The 26,651-nt window shown below is 29.0% G+C and overlaps 1 protein-coding gene across 3 annotated transcripts in view; it reads left to right on the top strand.

Annotated features, from left to right (window-relative positions):
• LOC119609953 (neuroligin-3-like) overlaps window positions 1–26,651 on the top strand; it is a 100,949-nt gene that overhangs the window by 6,948 nt on the left and 67,350 nt on the right. For all 3 annotated transcript variants that reach the window (XM_037965005.1, XM_037965003.1, XM_037965004.1), the window contains exons 2-4: window positions 10,254–10,685; window positions 10,805–10,993; window positions 12,146–12,302. In XM_037965005.1, the coding sequence (XP_037820933.1) occupies window positions 10,254–10,685; window positions 10,805–10,993; window positions 12,146–12,302 (778 nt within the window). The remainder of the gene's footprint in view (window positions 1–10,253; window positions 10,686–10,804; window positions 10,994–12,145; window positions 12,303–26,651) is intronic.

The following is a 26,651-nucleotide window of genomic DNA, read 5'->3' as shown; positions in this document are numbered from 1 at the left end:
TAGGGTCAATTATGGGCCTATCTTATAAAATTTTACAAATAGATTTAGGTTCTCATAGAACATGTTTGTGCCAAATTTCACCGCAATTGATGCTTTTCCTAACCAGTTATGGGCGATAAAGTCATTTTCTGAAGGGGACATTACTATATATGGGGGTAGGGTCAATTATGGGCCTATCCTTATAAAATTTTACAAAGAGATTTATGTTCCCATAAAACAAGTTTCTACCGAATTTCACCGCTATTGATGCTTCTCTTAGCCAGTTATGGGCCATAAAGTCATTTTCTGAAGGGGACTTTATATGGGGGGTAGGGTCAATTATGAACCGATCCTTATAAAATTATACGAAGAGATTTATGTTCCCATAAAACATGTTTGTACCGCATTTCACCGCTATTGATGCTTCTCTTAGCCAGTTATGGGCTAGTGATGTTGTTATTACATCTGGAACCTGCTCTGTGAAACACTATTATGATTCCAAAGTACTTGTATGAAGTACACAAGGTACCAGTTCTTTAGCATTAGTTATACAGATTATGTTCTCTAAAGCTTTCCTAGAATAAAAACCATTTATTTTGCTTGCTTAATTGCTTAATTTTGGCCCTCTAGTTTCCCGTCTTGGCGTGATCTTATATTACCGAAAAACTTACCTTAAGTATTTTGATTCTAACTTTATCTGCTCCATTGATATCGCTTTCTTAGAATTTTTCTAAAATTGTTCTATTTTTAGGTATTTTTCTATCCACTCGAAATTAATGGGTTAAAGAAAATTTGTAGCAAAAATTTTCAAGATAATAACTTTGTATTTGTTTAAACCACTAATTGGAAATCTAATAGTCAATCATAAAATAAAAATATCGTTTTATATACTTATATATATTAAGATAAAACAAACTCAAAATGTTCAAACATACATACTTAAGGATGTATGCACAATGTACAAATCTAAATACATAGAAGGAAATTCTTTCTCAAAGTTGTATCAGCATATAAGTTCATATCCTCACCATATCCCAAAAAGTTTTTTTTGTTGTTGCAACAGGAAATGCAATAACAGAAGTTTACACATATACAAACATATTAATACAAGGTTGCGTAATATTTGGTAAACAAGTAAACAAAAAAGTTTTGAAACATTGTCAGTAAAAGCCCTTTAGCAAAGGGTAAACTAAACAATGCTCATTTTCTGCAATAATGTCATAACTAAAATTTCTAATTTTTAATTTTTATCGGCAATTATTGTTTATTCTGTCTAAAATAAATATGACCTCAAAATGTAAATGTTTATAGTTATTTAAAAATTAAAAAGGGCCCTCTTTTTAAGGGATCTATGTGAAATCGTTAAGGTATTTTTAGCAGCTAAAGAATTTTGTATCTTGAGCAACCAAAACACAATTTTTTCGAAAACTTTACATCCAAAATGTTTACATATGCTCAAAAGGAATTGTTTTGAAAATTATAAATGTTTTTTGCCAAAAACAAACTCTACTAGCACTTTAAGGATATTTAACGGAAAACAAAAGTCATATGTACATAAACAATTTACAAAGCATCTATAATAAACGTTTTATACCATAACTGGTAGTTTAAGAAAAAGTCAAGGTATCCTCAAATAATTTTTGAAGGAAAATATGTGTGATCACAAAATAAGCTTATTTTTTCATTTAAACGTGTTTTAACGAAGTTATAAGCGATTTAAGTTTTCTTAAGATTTTTCTTAAAAAAATCGATTTTTGAAGAAAATATGAGTGAACACAAAATAAGCTTATTTTTCCATTTAAAAGTGTTTTAACGAAGTTATAAGCGATTATAGTTTTCTTAAGATTTTTGACCGAAAAATCCATTTTTGAAGGAAAATATGAGTGATCACAAAATAAGCTTATTTTTCCATTTATACGTGTTTTAACGAAGTTATAAGCGATTTAAGTTTTCTTAAAATTTTTCCTAAAAAAAATCAATTTTTGAAGGAAAATACGAGTGATCATAAAATAAGCTTATTTTTCCATTTAAACATGTTTTAACGAAGTTATAAGCGATTTAAGTTTTCTTAAGATTTTTTACCAAAAAATCGATTTTTGAGGGAAAATATGAGTGATCACAAAATAAGCTTATTTTTCCAATTAAACGTGTTTTAACGAATTTATAAGCGATTTAAGTTTTTTTTAAGATTTTTGACCAAAAAATCAATTTTTGAAGGACAATATGAGTGATCTCAAAATAAGCTTATTTTTCCATTTAAACGTGTTTTAACGAAGTTATAAGCGATTTTAGTTTTCTTAAGATTTTTGACCAAAAAATCTATTTTTGAGGGAAAATATGAGTGATCACAAAATAAGCTTATTTTTCCATTTAAACGTGTTTTAACGAAGTTATAAGCGATTTAAGTTTTCTTTAGATTTTTGACCAAAAAATCGATTTTTGAGGGAAAGTATGAGTGATCACAAAATAAGCTTATTTTTCCATTTAAACGTTTTATAACGAAGTTATAAGCGATTTTAGTTTTCTTAAGATTTTTGACCAAAAAATCGATTTTTGAGGGAAAATGTGAATGATCACAAAATAAGCTTATTTTTCTATTTAAACGTGTTTTAACGAAGTTATTAGCGATTTAAGTTTTCTTAAGATTTTTGACCAAAAAATCGATTTTTGAGGGAAAATGTGAGTGATCACAAAATAAGCTTATTTTTCTACTTAAACGTGTTTTAACGAAGTTATAAGCGATTTAAGTTTTCTTAAGATTTTTGACCAAAAAATCTATTTTTGAAGGACAATATGAGTGATCACAAAATAAGCTTATTTTTCCATTTAAACGTGTTTTAACGAAGTTATAAGCGATTTAAGTTTTCTTAAGATTTTTGACCAAAGAATCGATTTTTGATGGACATTATGAGTGATCACAAAATAAGCTTATTTTTCCATTTAAACGTGTTTTAACGAAGTTATAAGCGATTTAAATTTTCTTAAGATTTTTGACCAAAAAATCGATTTTTGAGGGACATTATGAGTGATCACAAAATAAGCTTATTTTTCTATTTAAACGTGTTTTAACGAAGTTATAAGCGATTTAAGTATTCTTAAGATTTTTGACAAAAAAAATCGATTTTTGAGGGAAAATATGAGTGATCACAAAATAATCTTATTTTTCCATTTAACGAAGTTATAAGCGATTTAAGTTTTTTTTTAAGATTTTTGACCAAAAAATCGATTTTTGAAGGACAATATGAGTGATCTCAAAATAAGCTTAGTTTTCTTAAGATTTTTGACCAAAAAATCGATTTTTGAGGGAAAATATGAGTGATCACAAAGTAAGCTTATTTTTCCATTTAAACGTGTTTTAACGAAGTTATAAGCGATTTAAGTTTTCTTAAGATTTTTGACCAAAAAATCGATTTTTGAGGGAAAATATGAGTGATCACAAAATAAGTTTATTTTTTCATTTAAACGTATTTTAACGAAGTTATAAGCGATTTTAGTTTTCTTAAGATTTTTGACCAAAAAATCTATTTTTGAAGGACAATATGAGTGATCACAAAATAAGCTTATTTTTCCATTTAAACGTGTTTTAACGAAGTTATAAGCGATTTAAATTTTCTTAAGATTTTTGACCAAAAAATCGATTTTTGAGGGACATTATGAGTGATCACAAAATAAGCTTATTTTTCCATTTAAACGTTTTTTAACGAAGTTATAAGCGATTTTAGTTTTCTTAAGATTTTTGACCAAAAAATCGATTTTTGAGGGAAAATATGAGTGATCTCAAAATAAGCTTATTTTTCCATTTAAACGTGTTTTAACGAAGTTATAAGGGATTTAAGTTTTCTTAAGATTTTTGACCAAAAAATCGATTTTTGAGGGAAAATATGAGTGATCACAAAATAAGCGTATTTTTCCATTTAAAAGTGTTTTAACGAAGTTATATGTAAGTGATTTTAGTTTTCTTACCGATGTTAATTTTCTCATATTACATAAGTAATGAAAAAAGGAATTAAATGTAAACTTTTATGGAGATTAATAACTTCAGACAACCACTCCGAACTGCAGGATACTAGCCGGCATTTGCACATTATTCCCACATACACACACATGAACACGTTAATAATGCAAATAATAGTTTCAAAGAATACTTTCGACTAATATGCAACTATGTAAACGCTGCTGTTACGGCTACAAATTGTTACAAAATGAAATTCTACCACACAAACCGCGTAACCCAAATGTTCTAAACAATAAACTAAATATATGAGAATGAAACAGCAAAACTGTAAGTTTTGTATGTAAATATTTTAAAATTATATAGGTAGACCGACGTATTTTTGTTGTTGATGAAATATAATACAGAAAGAAATGTAATTAAACGCATAGATGTGGTTTCGCGAGATTACGAGGAAATATGAAAATATTTTGCAATAATTTTGCATAAAGGAAAATATACTAAATGAAATACATTTACCAATGTAGAGAACGGACATACATATTTATGTAGATCATAGGGACCGAAAAATACCACATCAAAAACTTAGAATTTTTGCGTACTGATATTACTTGCTTTAAATACATACATACATCACAATATACATATGTATGTATTTCTTTCTTTTTTGAAATAAACTTTAAATTCTTTTCAAAACTTTTAATACAAATTCAAATAACATTTATATTCCCTGCAATTCAAATCTCTAATTAACACGCCAAATTGAGTCTCATGGTGTCAATAGATTTGTTTCACTCTTTATTTTGCATTTTTATACATGTTAGTATGTACCGATATGTTGATTTTCCTTTTCATATGCAAATGTGTATGTGATAGTTATTTGTTAAAGAATTGCTGTATTTATATGTACAACAATATATGTACATACGTTTAAGTCCACACGTGTAGCAATGTGTAGAACATATTTGATATTTGTTAGCTTAAGTGCATTAGGTAAAGTTAGACAAAGAATATTGATAACAAAATAAATTTTCTAAGAACTGAAAATTGTTTCATTTTAAGAATTCTGCAAAGAATTTTGAATTTATGCATATCGGTTAACATTGTTCCTGAGGCGGTTAACATCCATAAAGTCTTAGGACATTTATGGATCATTTCATATGATATAAGATTTATGTAAAATAAATCTGCAAAAGTTTTAAAACGTTTTTAAACTACAGTGAATCAGTCCTATAAAAGGATCTTACAAAATGAATCACTTTCTTCTATATTATTACTACTAGTGTGAAGCACCATCTAGAAAAACGAATATCCTATTGGATTTATTTTGTTTACTTATATTTTCGTCTCTCTGTTTATATACAATTGCTTACTTGTGATGTGTACTTTAAACTTTTGTTACATGTTTTTCTTTTAATACCCTACACCATTCATATTTTCCACAACTAACAAATTAAAATAAAAGTTAAAAGGTATAGATGGACATGTCGGAATATATAATGCCCAATACCCAATGTGGGGCTTTGGTAATTTATGGACTCTATTCCATCAAAAATAGGCTCAGCATTTTCTTAATTCCGATATATTTATAAATAATCGGAATTAAGAAAATTATTTAAAAATGATTTCTGAAAAAGTATTTTTTGTGGACTAGGGTCAAACATGGACCGAAGCTAACACAATTTGATATTCCAATTATTGAAATGAGGACTATGCTCAATTATTGACCGATCACTACTTGCATATTGTTCATGACTATGTCATAAAAATCACAATTCTGAAAGTCTGGTTGTATGGTGAAATAATGGATCACTGTGCGCTTACATCTGCGAAACTCTTATATCGCATTACTTTAGTTGAGGGTATAGTTTATAATACCAAACTATAGGGAAATATTTTAATTTCAGATTACTGCTAGGTAGTGACATGATTACAAGGGGATGCGATCGAAACATTATTTCAAATAATTAAAATCCTTATTACCTCGATGATGTAGTGCGTGTAAGAGATAGATATCTGCATATATGAAGGCGGTCTAAAGTCAACCCAACAACTACTGAATGGTTGCTTTTTATCAGAAGATATATCTCAGAATTTAGACCACATCGGCTGGATGGTATAATTTTGGAGCTTCCAAAAGCAATATACATAACTGTAATATTGGACTTTCAAGAAATCCTTTACATTGCGCTCTAGACGTTCTCATTTGTCATAAGTCTTTTTCTAACCTAGCTGGTCTTACAGGAGTGACAGGAGCTTTAAGATCATCGCCTCAGACCGGCCTGAATGAAACATCTGCTATTAATGTTTTTGTAGAAAATTTGTGTTCGACTCCAGAATTATTACCGTGACACCATCTTCCAAAAGTTACCTATATATATATATATATATATATATATATAACAAATCTGAGGCAATTCGTCGTCCTTTGAAGAAACAGCTTCATATAGAACATTGTCGCTGAAGTATTACAATATGCCAAATGGTCTATGCTAAATAGCGGTCTATCCATATAACCTCTAAGTAATAAAATTCTATATAAGGTTTAAAAAACTCTTCATAGGATGTATACGGTGTTTCTCAGTCAATTTGGCTTGATAGATTAAAAGTTTTAACTTGTTTTGTTTTACCCTATTGCTTTATCTAATATTTGCTTTCAAACACTATTAATACTATACTAATAGTCTAAACCTGTGACCCATTCTATTGACTCGTGGTTTGTTATGTGTGTAAATATACAAGGATATTTACATAAATAAATATACACCAACATATATATATACAAATATACATTTCTACATTAGAGTGTCCCGAGGAACAACCTTTTTAAAAGTCTCATGTAGAAATACCTCTCAATCGATGCGTATTAATGTACTGAACACGGAGAAAGAATAATAAATTTGGAAAGAGGACTTAGATTCCTACCATCGCTTGAAAATATTAATATTTTAACAATATTTTTTATATGCACCAAAAGTCGTTTTGCCGTACTCTAACAAAAATTTTAACTAATTTTCTCCCGATTAGGTCAAAATTACCGACCCATTTCTAAGATCAAAATTTTTAATCGCTGGTAGTTAACTGAGGCCCTTAAAGAAATATGTATTTTTGTATTTTACTTGTATTTGATCCACAGGACACCCTAATGTACATACATATGTATGTGTACTTGCAATACGCAATCTTGCAGTAAGACAAATGCAATAGAAATGTATGTTAAATCAGTGTTTTAACATACAATGTTATATGCATGCTTTGTATGTATTTATATTTACATACATACATATATGTATGTAGACAAGTATGTATGTGTGCATATTCTACATGTGAATGTAATGTAAATACATACATGAGTGTATGGGAGTAAATGTTAACCGAGTTCTTTGGTTTTAAACAGAAGTAAAAGTATACTGTTCCAATTTCAGCAAAAAAAGAGAAAGAAAAAACAAAACGATAAAAATGTGTGTGGTAAAATAACCCAATAAACATATAGCTGAAAGTTTTAAAAATACATATGTACAAATGAAAAGGAAATGCAAATATTTTAATAAGCTTAAATCATAAAGCTCTTTAACACAAACTCTTCATAAGGTTATCTATAAACTAAAGCTTACAAATAGTTTCCATGTAAAACAATATCCTTGATACTAGAGTTTCTCTTATCAACTGGGTTACAATTTAAATTATTTCCGACGCCAAGCTGCCAAACTTTAACATGCGTTTGGGTGACCAAAAGTCTATATTGAGCACAATAAAAACTTAAAGCACAAACACAATCAAAATTTACTCATCAAAAAATAACTACAATATAACTAGCAAACGACTGACTGACTGACTAGTAAAAGGAAATGAATAATACTGGAATACTAAAGCTCATAAGCATATTAATCGAAGAAGAAAAAAAAAACTTTAAAAATTACTTTATTTTTCTGAATAAGGTCAAAAAGCCAATGGCATAATAACAATAAAATTTTTGTAATATTGTATGTATGTATATAGAACAAAGTAGCTAACTAAGTAAAAATCAACTAGTGGCCAAAAGTAATGTCAAGAAAATTTTGTTGTCAATAAAAACTAATTTATTTATAAATTTAATAATATTGAAGAATATTTCTTTTATGTCCTTTAGACATAATCAAATTAAGAAATCATAAATAAAATTGAATGATTAGATATAAAAGTCATAGACTAGTTAACACAATACTTAAATGTTTATAGAGCTACTTATATAAAAATGTAATAATTTATTAAAATATGAATATTTTGTTGACATTATAGAAGGTTAGTTTGTTGGCAATTGGGCGCAGAATGATAGTTAAATTTATTAACTCTGTGATAATAAAATCTGTAAGACAAGTGAAAATAAATACCAAATTATATTTGATAAATACAGATCATAGTAGTAACTATTTAATTTAAAAAGAAGAGATGAAAAATATATTCAAGGTTTCAATTAAAAACGTAATAAATTATAATGTTAAACTAGTATTTTTAAGCGTTTAAGTCATTTTCTGAAGGCGACCTTATATGTGGAGTAGGGTCAATTATACACCGATCCTCATGCTTAATAATCGATGGATAGATTTTGGTTCATATGAAACTTAGTTATGTGGGATTTCATCGATATAATTGTATTTTTGAAACAGTTATATCAGCTAAGCTGTTAAGCGGGGGACTACTTGTATGGGGGCTATACGAAAACGTGCCGATTTTCAATACCAAATAAACTTTGACTATAGGAAATATTTGTGTAAAGTTTAAACCCTGTAGCACTTTCCATTCGGACTCTATCGTGTTTTTAGCAAACAGACGGACGGACATGGCTAGATCGTCTTAGAATTTAATGAGGACTCAGAATATACATATATACTTTTGTGGGGTCTATGACCAATATTTTGAGGTGTTACAAACTGAATGACAAAAACAATATAACCTCTATCTTTTTTGATGGTGGGTATACAAATATTTTATTATATTTCAATATTAGACACCATTATCTCTCCATTGTTATACACCTATCCCTCGTTTAACACAATTTCTTTAATTTCTCGTGTTAAACGAGGGATGGAAATTTTCTCGTTTTACACAATTGTTTTTATACCGGAGTCGTATAAGCTATGTCTGTCTGTCTGGCTATCTGTCTGTCCATCTGTATCTTTGCTGAAATCAGTTTTCTGAAGACCCCAGATATCTTCGATACCCAAATCTTGAACAATTCTGTCAGAGATGCTTTCTAGAAATTTCATATATAATCAGCAAAATCGATTAATAAATAATAGCAAAAAATCCGAGACAACCTATGAAAATTGTTTTTATAACGGAGTCGATTAAGGTATGCCTGTTCGTCTATATTTGTTGAAATCAATTTTTTCAAGACCCCAGATATCTTCGGGACCCATATCTTTAACAATTCTATCAGAGATGCTTTTTAGAAATTTCCGATAAAATCAGCAAAATCGGTTAAGAAATAACGGAGATATAAGCAAAAATTCGAGACAACCTCTGAAAATATCATGAGAAATTAGATTTTTTGTGCATGTTTAGACAAAACGATATAACAACAATAACATATAGATTGTACTTATTTTGCTTGCTTTGAAAAATGAAACAGAGTAACACATTACATATGAAACTGAGTGCCAAAATCAGAGATGAAAGTAAATTCCTGGTTGAAAAAAACAGAAACTTGTGACAAAATTTGTTGAATTAGTTGCTAAGCTTCTTGAGAAACTAAGCAAGAAGGAGAATGAAAACGTCATAACTTCATGGGTAGTTTCAGAAAAAATTAAAAAATAAATTAAATTAAGAATTTAATTTAAAGAAACTTCACGAAAATATATCTTATAAAATTCAAGATTTAGATCTCGCAGATATCTCGAGCCTCCAGTAAATGAAAATAATATTGTACTTATGACGAACATTAGGCAATATTTGACCATAGCCCAAAAAAGGGCCGTCCTATACAAGTTATATAAAAGCAAAAATGCCACTACTACATTACATGAGGATTGGTCCATGATTGACCGACTCATCATCGCATATGCGGTATACGATAAACAATATAGAATAATTGTAATAAAGAGTAAATCTTGGTGGGTATATTAGATTCGACATAGCCAAATATAACAATTTAATTTAAATTTTCCATATCTTTTATCGTTAACGTCGTAAAAAGGCAATTAAACAAAATAATATTTCTCAAACAATTTCAAACATCATCCACATTAAACCCACCACACAGTTGTTCTAAAACTTTCCTATACAACAAACTAACTTAATTCACATTATTTATTTGTTTGTTTTATTCTCATTTATACTTTAGGTGCTGCCTTACCCTGGCAAGGATTAAAGATGGCTCATCACCTACCACCCGTTTGTCCTCAAAAATTACCGGATATCTCTTTACAGGGTACAGCTAAAATGTCTAAAGGCCGTTATAAACATTTGACACGTTTGCTACCTTATCTCAAAACGGAAAGTGAGGATTGTTTGTATTTGAATGTGTATGTGCCTAATGGAAACGATGCTACTGCAACTGATGCGGGTGGAGGAGGAGGACCGGCATTTGCTTATGCCTCGGCTGCGGCAGCAAGTCGAGATGATAGTTTTATGCAAAAACATTTGTATCCTGTTGTAGTCTACATACATGGAGAATCCTTTGAATGGAATAGCGGAAATGCCTACGATGGCTCTGTACTGGCCAGCTACGGTGAAGTTATAGTCGTTACAGTAAATTATCGTTTAGGAATTTTTGGTAAGTGAACTCCTGTACAGATACAACATTTAATGTCATTTTTGTCTATGACAATTTTATGTTTTTCTTTTAGTCTTGTTTTTCTTGTTGTTTTCAACACTATTTGCCATCTATTGCAGGTTTCATGAGACCCAGCATTAATGAGAATACAGTTGCAAACTTTGGCTTACTAGATCAAATAGCTGCTTTACATTGGATAAAGGAAAATATACATTCATTTGGTGGCGACAAGGATAGTGTCACATTAATGGGACATACAACTGGTGCGGCCTGCATAAACTATCTTATGGTGTCACCTGTAGCTTCAGGTATGATTATCTACTTTATATGAATTTATATGTCACTTGCTAAACAAGTGGACAACCGAAGTTTTGTTTACCGTCGTTGTTATACCTATAGTTGAAGTTGATATTGTCATTGCTGTGGACAGATAAAAGTTTTAAATTGAATTTGAGTTATTTAGGAAATAAATGTTTTGAATTTCTGTTTTGATTTCTTGTTTTCTTTTTTTTTTTTCGTTATCAAATACTAGACAGTTTTTGGAAGATTTATGTGGGAATTTTTCAAATTGCAAACTTTTGACTGAATGTAAAATAACTGCAGTATATGTCAGATACTTGTGATGGCTTGATTTTTCATTTGATTTAAGTTTATCTTTAAAGTTTTTGGAGTTTAGTGTATATTTGTTTAAGAACTTAGAAATAGTAAATATTTTATAGGCCTCCAAAGATATGAGGCCTCGCTGCAAACCCTACGGAATTTTGATCTACTCTCTAAGGAAAAGTTGTAGCTCTTGTCATAAAGAAATTGTGAACAAGTGGAAAGTTTTTGCATTGTGAAACTGTACTGCTTTTATTAACGACACCAGTACGTATACGTGTTAATGATTTACTGATATTACAGATATGAAGTATACGCATAATTTAGAGAAGCACTTGAAATATTTTATAACAAGTTGTACTGTGTTATTTACCGTCAAATCATATGCATGATAAGCTCAACGATTCTTCGACCATCCATCCGTCTTTCCTATACATCCGTCTTATCTATACATCTGTCTGACCAACTGTCTGTCCATACGATTAATTTTATGGAATTCGAAGAACATAGTTAAGAAGTTTTAAATCTAGTCTTAAAGCTCTAATTTTGGGAAATACTTAGTACAAAAAATGGTAGAAATCTTTCAACCGAACAAAAATTATATCAGCGGATCGGCATAACTTGACTTAAATTCCTAACTCGTTTAAATCGTAATATAATTTCTAGTTAACACCCTATAAATTCAAACAATTCACCAGTATTTATAAGTTTTCTCCCAGGACAATACCTATTTTCATTACCTTATTATCCTTGGCATAATATATTCTCTTTTACATTTTTTTTCTGTGTTACTTCTTCCTATATTCTCATCTCAGTTAATTTTCTGCTGTATTTTTTTTTTGGTATCCATTTACATAAAGGTTTATTTCATCGTGCAATTTTGATGTCCGGTTCTGCCATGTCTGATTGGGCTGCTACAAATCATTCACTACAGCTGACAATGCAAATTGCTCATGGCCTTAATTGTCCGCTTAACGATGACAATGAAGAAATGTTATCATGCTTGCGCCAAAAACGGTAAGTAATTGAATTGATTTGGCCATTACACATGCATAAAGATCCTACAAAATAAAACCATTAAATTGGTGAAAGCTATTGGAAATATTTCTTGTTCTTTTAATACCCTCAACTATACTGTTGTTGTTGCTGTTGTTGCGGTAAAATTAAAAATTTATTATTTAAAATTTACTAAGCATTTGGTCCTTTTGTGGTTATAATTCTTAAGCAAAAGCATTATTGTGTAACAAATATAAAATATGGATATACAAATTATTAGAGTGTTATAACTGTAATTATATTTCTTTATAAATACAAAATTATTATTGCTGTTGAGTTTTTGTGGCTTTAGAACTTATCAGATTTTAATTAAGCCACATGCTTTTAATACACTTTTTTTCTGTGTTTGATTCAAATGATTCATTACAAAGTAATGAACTAGTAATTGTTTACGATTGAGGTCATACATTTAAGTAGAAAACTCAAGGTGTCTTTTATGTAAAACATTTCAATTTCATTTATTGCTACAATCTTGGCAAGCAATTTGTGCACTTTTGATAGTTGAGGTTAAAATGAAACTGAAGATGAAAATAATATACATATTCATTATATATTCTTATAAATAAACTATAAGATTTCTATAAATAAAACCATATATAAACACATACACTAAGTAATACAAATAATTAGGTTTCATTCGAATATACCAACAGTTCAAAGTGATAAAGTAAACCAATTTAAACTATCCATTACAATCCATAAAAATTTGTGGTATATTTCTGGAAATATTATTTAGATCAGCTAATGTTTACTAAAATGGTCTAATGTTTCAAAATACATTATAAATCTGCTGGGTATAAACAATATTGTAGGTTTGTGTGGGTTTTTATTTTGTGGTATTTTTTCCATATAGATTAGCGTCTGGTTTACTAATATTTTTGCTAAAGTCTGAAAAATTAAAACTCTTAAAAGATCTTCCTAATGAAGAAAATTAAATTTAATTTTGTGGAAAACTATAAATTGCTGTGATTATAAAACTTTTTTGCTTTAAAATAATTTCTAAATAATGCTCGATTGAATACAAAATTGAAAATTAAGACAAGACTATAGAATAGACTATAGACTAGATTATAGACTAGACTATAGACTAGACTATAGACTAAACTATAGACTAGACTATAGACTAGACTATAGACTAGACTATAGACTAGACTATAGACTAGACTATAGACTAGACTATAGACTATAGACTAGACTATAGACTAGACTATAGACTAGACTATAGACTAGACTATAGACTAGACTATAGACTAGACTATAGACTAGACTATAGACTAGACTATAGACTAGACTATAGACTAGACTATAGACTAGACTATAGACTAGACTATAGACTAGACTATAGACTAGACTATAGACTAGACTATAGACTAGACTATAGACTAGACTATAGACTAGACTATAGACTAGACTATAGACTAGACTATAGACTAGATATAGACTAGACTATAGACTAGACTATAGACTAGACTATAGACTAGACTATAGACTAGACTATAGACTAGACTATAGACTAGACTATAGACTAGACTATAGACTAGACTATAGACTAGACTATAGACTAGACTATAGACTAGACTATAGACTAGACTATAGACTAGACTATAGACTAGACTATAGACTAGACTATAGACTAGACTATAGACTAGACTATAGACTAGACTATAGACTAGACTATAGACTAGACTATAGACTAGACTATAGACTAGACTATAGACTAGACTATAGACTAGACTATAGACTAGACTATAGACTAGACTATAGACTAGACTATAGACTAGACTATAGACTAGACTATAGACTAGACTATAGACTAGACTATAAACTAGACTATAGACTAGACTATAGACTAGACTATAGACTAGACTATAGACTAGACTATAGACTAGACTATAGACTAGACTATAGACTAGACTATAGACTAGACTATAGACTAGACTATAGACTAGACTATAGACTAGACTATAGACTAGACTATAGACTAGACTATAGACTAGACTATAGACTAGACTATAGACTAGACTATAGACTAGACTATAGACTAGACTATAGACTAGACTATAGACTAGACTATAGACTAGACTATAGACTAGACTATATAGACTAGACTATAGACTAGACTATAGACTGACTATAGACGAGACTATAGACTAGACTATAGACTAGACTATACTAGACTATAGACTAGACTATAGACTAGACTATAGACTAGACTATAGACTAGACTATAGACTAGACTATAGACTAGACTATAGAACTAGACTATAGACTAGACTATAGACAGACATAGACCTAGAGACTAGACTATAGACTAGACTATAGACTAGACTATAGACTAGACTATAGACTAGACTATAGACTAGACTATAGACTAGACTATAGACTAGACTATAGACTAGACTAGATAGACTAGACTATAGACTAGACTATAGACTAGACTGTAACTAACTATAGACTAGACTATAGACTAGACTATAGACTAGACTATAGACTAGACTATAGACTAGACTATAGACTAGACTATAGACTAGACTATAGACTAGACTATAGACTAGACTATAGACTAGACTATAGACTAGACTATAGACTAGACTATAGACTAGACTATAGACTATGACTATAGACTAGACTATAGACTAGACTATAGACTAGACTATAGACTAGACTATAGACTAGACTATAGACTAGACTATAGACTAGACTATAGACTAGACTATAGACTAGACTATAGACTAGACTATAGACCTAGACTTATAGACTAGACTATAGACTAGAATAGACTAGACTATAGAACTAGACTATAGACTAGACTATAGACTAGACTATAGACTAGACTATAGACTAGACTATAGACTAGACTATAGACTAGACTATAGACTAGACTATAGACTAGACTATAGACTAGACTATAGACTAGACTATAGACTAGACTATAGACTAGACTATAGACTAGACTATAGACTAGGACTATAGACTAGACTATAGACTAGACTATAGACTAGACTATAGACTAGACTATAGACTAGACTATAGACTAGACTATAGACTAGACTATAGACTAGACTATAGACTAGACTATAGACTAGACTAGACTAGATATAGACTAGACTATAGACTAGACTATAGACTAGACTATAGACTAGACTATAGACTAGACTATAGACTAGACTATAGACTAGACTATAGACTAGACTATAGACTAGACTATAGACTAGACTATAGACTAGACTATAGACTAGACTATAGACTAGACTATAGACTAGACTATAGACTAGACTATAGACTAGACTATAGACTAGACTATATACTAGACTATAGACTAGACTATAGACTAGACTGTAGACTAGACTATATACTAGACTATAGACTAGACTATAGACTAGACTATAGACTAGACTATAGACTAGACTATAGACTAGACTATAGACTAGACTATAGACTAGACTATAGACTAGACTATAGACTAGACTATAGACTAGACTATAGACTAGACTATAGACTAGACTATAGACTAGACTATAGACTAGACTATAGACTAGACTATAGACTAGACTATAGACTAGACTATAGACTAGACTATAGACTAGACTATAGACTAGACTATAGACTAGACTATAGACTAGACTATAGACTAGACTATAGACTAGACTATAGACTAGACTATAGACTAGACTATAGACTAGACTATAGACTAGACTATAGACTAGACTATAGACTAGACTATAGACTAGACTATAGACTAGACTATAGACTAGACTATAGACTAGACTATAGACTAGACTATGACTAGACTATAGACTAGACTATAGACTAGACTATAGACTAGACTATAGACTGACTATAGACTAGACTATAGACTAGACTATAGACTAGACTATAGACTAGACTATAGACTAGACTATAGACTAGACTATAGACTAGACTATAGACTAGACTATAGACTAGACTATAGACTAGACTATAGACTAGACTATAGACTAGACTATAGACTAGACTATAGACTAGACTATAGACTAGACTATAGACTAGAATAGACTAGACTATAGACTAGACTATAGACTAGACTATAGACTAGACTATAGACTAGACTATAGACTAGACTATAGACTAGACTATAGACTAGACTATAGACTAGACTATAGACTAGACTATAGACTAGACTATAGACTAGACTATAGACTAGACTATAGACTAGACTATAGACTAGACTATAGACTAGACTATAGACTAGACTAGACTAGACTATAGACTAGACTATAGACTAGACTATAGACTAGACTAGAAAAACTACACTATAAACTACACTATAAACTACACTATAAACTACACTATAAACTACACTAAAACTACACTATAAACTACACTATAAACTTCACTATAAACTACACTATAAACTACACTATAAACTACACTATAAACTACACTATAAACTACACTATAAACTACACTATGAACTACACTATAAACTACACTATAGACTAAACTATAGACTATTGTATACGAAACAAGAACTGTTTTTTACTCCCCTAATATTTATGAATATCATTTATATGGGTGTAGATTTTTTTTCTTATAAAATCCAAAATTTTTAATCAAATTTTAATTAACAAAATTTCTGAAACATTACATATCGTATCCTGAAATGAAAAAAGGCGTAACAAACAAAAAATTAAAAATCGAGTTTTTGATTGAAAATGATCACTGCATTAAAATACATGTTGATGCAAAATTTTAGAACTCTATTATTAAAAGCACCGACTTTATTGACCTGAAATTCAAAAGGGCGTAACAACAAAGTCAGAAAGTCCTGAAAAAACAACGAAATGAATAATGTCTGGCGGTACAGTTATATTAAAACGTGTTTATATATTTATGTTGTATATAATACTTGTAGGAAAATGCCGTTTTTATATCAATAAAATATTTCAAATTATTTAGGTTTTTGTCCTTTCTGTACAATTTTTAATAGTGTTGTTACGTAGTTGTTACGCCCTTTTGCATTTCATGTGACGATATGCAATATATTGTATCTATTGATTATGGAATTAAAATTAATTTAATTTATAGAATTCGTTGTATTGTTTTAGCGCAGTCTATATAAATTTATGTATAATACATTAGTTATATTAGAACAAATTGAATATTAGGTTGGGCCCAAAAAATCATGAAAACCTTAAATAAGACCCTTTTGTCTTTTGATATTGTTCATCAAATATTTACATCGGGACAAAAATTTTGAGAAATGATATCTTAGAAACTATAATATACATACACTCAATAGAACTCCCATACGTATGATTATTATTATTTCTCAATAATATTCATACCACCCACAGTACGGAAGTTACTAATTTTAATTGTGAATAATAAATAGGATTTTCAAGTTTTTTTATTTCACTAAAGCAAACATAAATCAATAATCTATAATAAACACATAATTTGTAGTTTTTCTTGTAATGTTATTAATATAATTATAATGGGTATTTCTATATATTAACTTTTCCATAGCGAATATTTTAAATTATAACAATAAACCCATACAAATATATTCTAATTCTTTTTGTATATTTTATTTTAGTTTCTAAAAATAATAAATATTTGCAAGCATAAATAATGTAATTTTAAATATTTTTTATAATTTATATTCTAAATAAAGAGCAGCATTTATATATACCATCAAAAAAGATGGAGGGTATATTTATTTTGTCATTCCATTTGTAACACATGGAAATATTTACCTAAGACCAATAAAAGTAAATATATATATTTTGGATCCTTATTGGATTCTAAAACGATGTAACTATGTTCGATCGTCTGTTAAAAACACCATAAGGTGCGAATAGAAGAAGCTAAAAGGGTTGATATTTTCAAGAAATAATGGCAGGATCGGTTCACGATTTCATCTGGCACTTGTGGGTGCATAATTCACTCTTCCTCTATATAAGATTCTCTCAATGTGTTTTAACGCTCATAAGTGTCTCTAAAATGTCGGTGTAACAATGAAATTCGAAGAATGTTTTCTATGAACCGAAACCAATATTTATGAAATCTAACTTTATGAGAATTGAACCATACGTAGGGTAACTACAGTTAAAAAGTCATTCCAAAAGTTCATTTCCATGATAGAATTATTGTAGAATTCGTTAAATTTGGTAGAGTTTGCTCCATAATTGACTCAATAGCTCAAAATCCTGACGTTCATATTAATCTATTGATAAAGGTGCATACGGGCACTTTCCGAAATTAACTGCATCTTTTCGACATATGATTTGATTGTAAGTATATAAGGTTCGGTATAGTCTTATATAACACTCTTACTAGTTTCAGTTACTTTTGTATAATAACTATACAAAATATCTTCTTAAGAAAGTTAAAAGGGACTTATAAGAAATTTGAAAGAAAAATGTTAAGTGATGGAAAAAAATCTCGAAAAGAGCTTTCTCTTGTATCTACTAAAAACAGGCGAAGAAAAATAGATTTTTCTAATTAAAATAGGAATTTATATTTAAGAAGTGAAACTTTTTTGTTGTAGCTTTTTGAAAGATTTACATATTCACAACAGTAATGCTTGAAACTGTTTACACCCATGTTTTTAATACTGAAAGATATGTACTTATGTAAGTACATACATGTGAACTACATATAATAAAATTTATTTTTGTTTGTAATATTTCACAATAATATCCTATCAAAACTTATCATATGGTATTTATATGTATTTATAAAGTGTTATGCTCTGTTTGTGATATTCTAGGAAAAACAAGTTTTAACGAATTTCACATACACCTTATAATATTTTTTCTTTAGATAAAATATTTTTCTTAAACAAATCTTTTTCCATAGAAATAAACTGAAAAAAACAATGATTTTAGAACAAAATACTTTTCGAAAATATTTTTTAGCAAATAGCTTTATTTGTAGAAATAAATATACATATATACATACGTGTTTATTATTTTTTGTAAAAGTGAAAACTAATTTTTTTGAAACTTTGTTTCGAACCTCATGTAGAGTACTCAGAGGCTAAAATATATTATTTACAACTACAAGAACATATTGGTAAGCAAGGGAAATGTAAAAAAATTGTTATTTTCTACATACCATAAATGTATGCTTTCTTTCTGTGTTCTATAATAATATATTAGGGTTATAACTTTTATAAAATTTTTAACAATTTCAAATCGACCTTATTTATTCTACTAGAGTATGTTGAAAAAATATGTCACTTTTTCCTGAGTGTTTAAATAGTTTCGGGCCAAATGTTTTAAAGTTTTCGATATCTACTCCAAACAAAATTTTATTTTTTTGAAACAAAATCGAAATTTTTTGATATAAAGAAGTGTAATTGTTTGATTCAGGGCATTTACACTGATAACAAGTGAGAGTGTTATATTTAGCTGCGCTGAATCTCATATACCCACCATCAAACCCTATGCCGTATTTGGAATATGGGAAAACAAAATATTTTGGTTCAATTTTTAAACCGTGAGCGTATGCGTAATTCTCTGAAGAGGACCTTATATGCGTCAATTATGAACCGATAATCATAAAATTTTCTACATATATTTTGTTTTGTATAGAACTTGTTTATGTCAAATTTCATTCGTATACTCGTATTTTTAAACAAGAAAAACTCGTATTTTAATAACCAAAATTTTTTCCTGAAGTGAACCTTTTATAGGGGCTAGGGACAGTTATAGATCAGTCCTCATTAAATTCGGAATGAAGAATTATGTTTATGTTAACTTGTTTATGTCGATATTCATCGCTGTACTAGTAATTTACTGAATCCTTCTCATCAAATTTTCTGAAGACGGCCTTATATGAGGGGTACGGTCAATTATTGACCTATCATAACTTTTTATATCTTACACCACCATATTTGTATTATACGTTTGTGCTGATGTTTGTAACGCACAAAACTATTGTTGCTACACCCATCTGAGCCGATTAAGCCATCTCCGTCCGTCTGTCCGGCTGGCTGGCTGTCCATGTTAAACTTGTGCGCAAGGTACAGGTCGCAATTTTCAAGATATTTTGATGAAATATGGACCTTACGTATATTTCATTCCAACGAAAAAGCCTATTGAAAATGGTTGAAATCAGTCCATTATTTCACCTAACCCCCATACAACTCTACCCCCCGAAAAGGGCTTTTGAGTTCATAATTATGTTAAATATTGTAGTATATCTACAAAAATCGGCAAAACTTAGTTCTATATACGTCTTAATAATTCTACCGATTTTCGTAATTATCGGGCTTTATTTGACAATAGCCGCCATACAAAGTCCCCTTCAGAAAATGACTTGAAGGTCAATAATTTAATTTAATAAACACTAATGTAAACGTAAAGCCATGTACCAAAATTTATAAAGATAGGCCCATATTTACCGTTGCCTCCATATAACCCCTCTTTTAGAAAAACACTTTTTCCAACAAATTCTTAAAATATTTCGGAATTAAGGTAAACAACAACTTAAATGCTTTGTTATTAAAATAATCCACAAATACTCTGTGGTGTAGGGTATCATATGGTCGGCTATGCCCGACTATACTTTCCTACTTGTTATAGACTGATTTTGATTCATATAAAACTTGTTTGCATTGAATATCATCGCTGTACTGAAGGGGGCTTATACGGGAGTTAGGGTGAGTTACCGACACATTCTGCATGAAATTCGGTAGTAAGGCTAACGTTCCTATATCGAATTTCATAACTCGTATTTTTAAGCCAGTAATGATCGTTTAAGTAATTTTCCGAAGGGGACCATATATGGGGGGTAAGGTCAATTTTGAACCGATCCTCATTAAATTTGATAGAGAGATTTTGGATTTTGCCCGTTTTCAATTGTAAACAAACCTTACCTATAGAGAATATTTGTGAAAATTTCAATCCTCTAGCTTATTCCGTTCGGACTCTATCGTGTTTTCAACAGACAGACAGACAGACGGACGGATGTGGCTAGATCGTGTTAGAATTTAATAAGGACCCAGAATATATATACTCTTGTGGGTATCTCTTCTTGTTTTTTTGATGGTGGGTATAAAAAGCAACAAAATGGGCTGCGGGCTCTCTTCCGACTTTCCGCGGAAGATTTTCGCATTAAATCGACTTCAGAAAAAGGTTTTCGTTATCAGATTACTACTAGCTAACACGTCGTAATACAGTCTAATTTTGGTTATAACCCTTATATACATACTTATATAAATAATATTATGCAATTAAGTATTGAAATAGAAATATGGAAATATTTTTGTTGGTTATTTTTTTTTTTTTTCCAAATAGAGACATATAAGATACGATTAAATGCTATAACACTTTTTCTACAGTAATTACATTATGTTAAGGAACTATACATGAAGTTGTGGAAAATATAAAAATCTGGAAATAAGAACATTTAATCATATTATCTGTGTCCTTGTGGTACTTTTTAGTTTTATGTCTAGAGCAGTATTTTAAAGTAAATTTGTTTGTAGTTATTTTTTTTTTTGTTGATATCCAGAAAATTTTCTAACTTATTTAAGGTAGAAGATATTTTATATATTTTTGTATTAAATTTTATTTTCTATATTTATAGGATATGAAAAATATTTATTTTCAAGTATAATTTTTCTTGTAAATTAAACTTTAATCTGAAATGATTGAAAGCAATAGATTTAGGACATTTGGGAAATATAAATAATTCGAAAGATTAAAATATAAATTATAATTTTAACATTTATTAGGGTGGTGGGCGTTGGCACAAAACAAAGATTAATATAGATCCTAATAACTTGGGAGCGGGTATGTTATTCTAGTGAATACTGAAAAAGTTTTTACCACAATTTTGAGAAAATTGTATACATCTTTCGTATTTAATACAAGCACAAACTGAAATTAGTTAAATCTCAACATAATGTTACATAGACTTTCAAAAATTTTCCTCCGAAATATCGTTTAAGTAAACGCAAAAGATATTCTAGTTATGCTGCCTTTTGTAATTAAATTTAACACAAAATTGTTGGAAAAGTTTGTTAAAAAATTAGACCCTAAGGTTATCTTAGCGCATTCCCTTCAAAAATGAAAAAATACCTTTTACATATCACCAAAAAGATTTAACAGTATATGTCTAAAGTCAACAGCCTTAAAATAAATATACAAAATAAAATTTAATTTTTTACCCTTAAAATTTTAGCAAATTTAAAACATTTCTCAGGTTACCTTTGAGTTTTTATTTCGACATTTCTACACAAAATTGCACTAAATAAATCATTATATTATTCTCAGGATAACAAAATAAACAACAGACATTTCTCCCATCCCCCCCTTCTCAAAAAAAAAAGAAATACTGTTGGTTTGTATTTATATACTCAGTGGCTTAATATACCAACTAAGTTGTAAAATCCTTTAGATTATTTCTGCTATTTATTTACTTGGTTTTTTATGCCTTTTTTCACTTTTGAGCCAACAAATTTACATGGCTGATTATTTGATCAACCTTTTAGGATAACAAAGTTTTTAAATTAAAAAAAAAAAAAAAACATAACAAACGTTTGTAAGTACCTTATGTATGAATGCTTGGATGTGTGAAAGGAAAATATGTTAAACAAATTACCAACACTGAGTATTTTACACTTTTTCCCTAAAATTGTGGTAAAATATACACCTACAAATGTAAACAAACAAACATACATACATATAAACTAATAATGATCTTAAATAATCCTTCAACTAAAGACAAAATACAACAATAGTTATAAATAAAAAAAAAAACACAACCCATATATACTCACAAGTTTACCTACATAGACACATATACTCATACATATGTTTAGTACATGTGTATACTCCCTACAAACATTTTCTATTGCGGAAGTTACCCGTGTGAAACTTCCAAACGTGCTAAAAGCTCGCCAGCGATGTTGCGGAAGTATAAGAATTCTTGTCACCAGTCGGGAAGAACTGATGCCGAGCTGGGGAACGTCTAAGAGTAACGTGGAAGATACTTCTGGAAGACCCGCAGAAGAAACTTCTAGATGACTCTTGGAAGTAAGGTATTGCCAAAGACTCTTCTAGATGTAACTAGGAAGTCACTTCTTCAAGTGATTACTTGGTATCATCTAGAAGTGTTCCTATCTTATCTTCTAGAAGATGAATTTTCTCTTCTTCTAGAAGAAGAGTATTCTCGTCTTCTAGAAGATGAGTTTTCTCTTCTTCTAGAAGATGAGTATTCTCGTCTTTCAGAAGATGAGTTTTCTCTTCTTCTATTTGTATACTCACCAAAATAAAATCTATAAAAATAAATCTAAATAAAATGAAATTTTATAGTTTTTATTGAAATAATTAAAATTAAAATAATAGAAAAAATAATTGATTTAACAAAAAAAGTAATATATGTACATTAGACCGACTCACAAAAAATGGTGCTTCAGTTACCCCCTCAAAATATTCGCTGTTATGTAATATGATGTTACCCAAAATATTTTCGGTTAAGTGTTGTCCATTCGTGAGCTGGACAGTTTTAAAGAAAATATCGTATGGGAACACGATTCTTCATGTTAAATAATATATTTTAACACAGCTTCAAAAAATCTTTGTTATGTTTTATAATGGTTCCCAAAATATTTCTAGTCTCTCGATGGCCGTTCGTGAGCTGAACTGGTTACAAAAAAGTCCCTTTTTAGTTATTTTGTTTTAAATTATACAGTATTTCTTAAACAATATATATAGTATGTGGTATCAGTTGAAAGGTTTTTTGAAGCCAAGTCTAGTGGTGCGCAAAATTAGCAAAATTGTGCATACATTTTATTTTTCTTAGTGAAAAACCTAACAATTTTAAATATTTTGGAATATGACAATTATAAGCAGACGGTTATTTATGATTAATACATCATTGGACGCGGCTTTAAAATATCTTTTAAACGATACCCCGTATTGGATATTTTGTTTCAAAACAAACAAAAATTTAAAAAAAATAATTCCAAAATACCTTTTTTTAATTTGGTCCAGCTCACGAACGGTCATCCCTAGATTTAAAATATTTTGGGAATCATCATAAAACAAAGCAAGGAACATTTTGAGAGGGGTAACAAAAACACGTTTTTGCTTTCCATACAGAGTGAGTCGGTCTAATGTACATATGTATCAAAAATTTAGAATAATTACCTTATAATAAGATAATTTTCAGGAAATCTGTATTAATATTCCAACTGCTGACTGGTATACTTCCAAAAATTGTAAAACGTTGGACTCTAAAATATTTTTGTAATTCTTCATAAATTTTATGATCAATCCATCAAATTGTAAGAGTTATATTTTGGAACGCATTAATCCTTCAACAAAATAAATAAAAATAATGTTATAATTAATATTGAATATACATACTTTTGTATTTATTGAAATTACCTCTTATACTTTAGGAAGCAATAAAATAGGATTCTCTTATGTCCAATACATTTACCACCAAAGTTTAAACTGTCAGATCCATTTTTTACATTTTCTGCAAATAATCGACATTTTTAATGGAACCGCGTGATGAAATAAGACATATATAACTTACCAGATCCCTTTTTTATATTTTAATTCGGTTAGAAGTATTTTAATAGGGGGTACAATATTAGCTACTGCTTTCTAAAAAAAAAAAATAAAAAAAATTAAAATTAATTAATTAATTTATTTATTGTTTTGAATCAATAAAAACCTTTCCTTTCATGAACATTTTTTAAATAACTTGGAATTAAACGTCTATAAAGATCTGAAATTACTAATACCCCCATTTACACATACACGAAATCTAGTAGATTTCATTTAAAATCTTTTTCCAAATCTAGTCCGTTTACACTTACTATTCTTGACATTTAAGAAGATTTCATTTTTTCTAATATTTCTTGAAAAAGTGTGTGATATGAAAAATAAGAAGGAAAAATGGGATATTTATCAAAATTCCATTTAAAATAAAAAAATAGATATTTAAATATAACATTACCTTTTATTTTAGATTAACTTTTCATTCATGTTTTTCAATTTATAAAAATTTTGTCGACATTTTATTTTTTTGTTTGATTTGTTTTCCTCTTTTTTCTTGTGTAGTGTCGTATTTTTTAGTATTTTTAGGAAAAAAACAGAGTTGCATCACTAAAAACTATTAGATTTTGAGTAGATTTTAACGAAATCTAATTACGAAGTAGATTTTGTTTTGTATGGGAAATCTAGTTAAAATCAAGTAGATTTGGCTCGAAATCTCATAAGTACTAGATTTCGTGTATGTGTAAATGGGGTATAAGTCATGGATTATTTTTAAAATTATTTGCAGTCACTAACGATAGAAACACCTTAACGACCCTAAACGGGATATTGCTTTTAACACTTACTGCAATACTATTTTTTGTTCGCTCTCTTCTAATTAAGGAGTTATACACTTTCAAAAACTTAAGAATATTAATATCATATAAAGGTCATAGAAAGACCTGGTGTTAATAACTAAAAAAGTACCTATAATTAGAATAATTAAATCCAAAGCTATATGAAAATTAATAAAATTGTATTTATTTAAAAAAGGTGGGTTTAAAAATATCTGATTTCAATATTAAATATCTTATATGGGCAATTTCGTGTCGAGTGACCCAAGTCAAAAAATAATTTATGTATAAAACAGTAGTATTAATTTCAATATAATGATTCCAGATAGCGTTTGAATACTTTAAGTAAAAATTTTAATGTATTTTGTTTTTGTTACGATAATGAAATACAAATAAAATTTTAGCTCAAAGTGATCATACGTAATCTAGAAACAGGACCTAAACGCGCTAATAGTTTAAAAAATATTGAAAGATAAGATTTAACTCAAATAAATCTAAATAGGTTAAAAATGCAATGTTCATCAAATGAAAGCCGAAACGTACAACTTGAAAAAGTCTTTAAATGCTTATAACTCCTAAACCAATTAAGATATTAGACTTCGTTTAAAAATAATGGAAATGGAAGCCGTTTAGAGTTGTTAACTTATTCCTAAAATAGTATTTTAATGTAAAATATGACAACTTACTTTTTAATTTAATTTATATAATCCTTGAAGATAATTACTTTTTGGTATATATTTAATAAACTTCGCCAATTAACAAAACCTTATTAAATGTTTATTAACAGTTGACTTTTAACACAACACTGTCATATTGTTTTTTATTACTTAAGATTCACATATTAATTACACTATTTTTCTATGAACATTAAATTCAATAACTCATTTAAGTTTAACAATGAATAATTAAAACTAAACATGACTGGACAAAACACAAAACATCACTGAACTTAGCAAAATTTCTGCATTATT

Source organism: Lucilia sericata, unplaced genomic scaffold (assembly GCF_015586225.1).
Source record: "Lucilia sericata isolate MDLA Ls3-8-SP2 unplaced genomic scaffold, ASM1558622v1 Contig001094F_arrow, whole genome shotgun sequence".
NCBI classification, from domain to species: domain Eukaryota; kingdom Metazoa; phylum Arthropoda; class Insecta; order Diptera; family Calliphoridae; genus Lucilia; species Lucilia sericata.
Note: the sequence above shows the minus strand (reverse complement) of the source record. Positions and strands in the feature narration are given on the sequence as shown.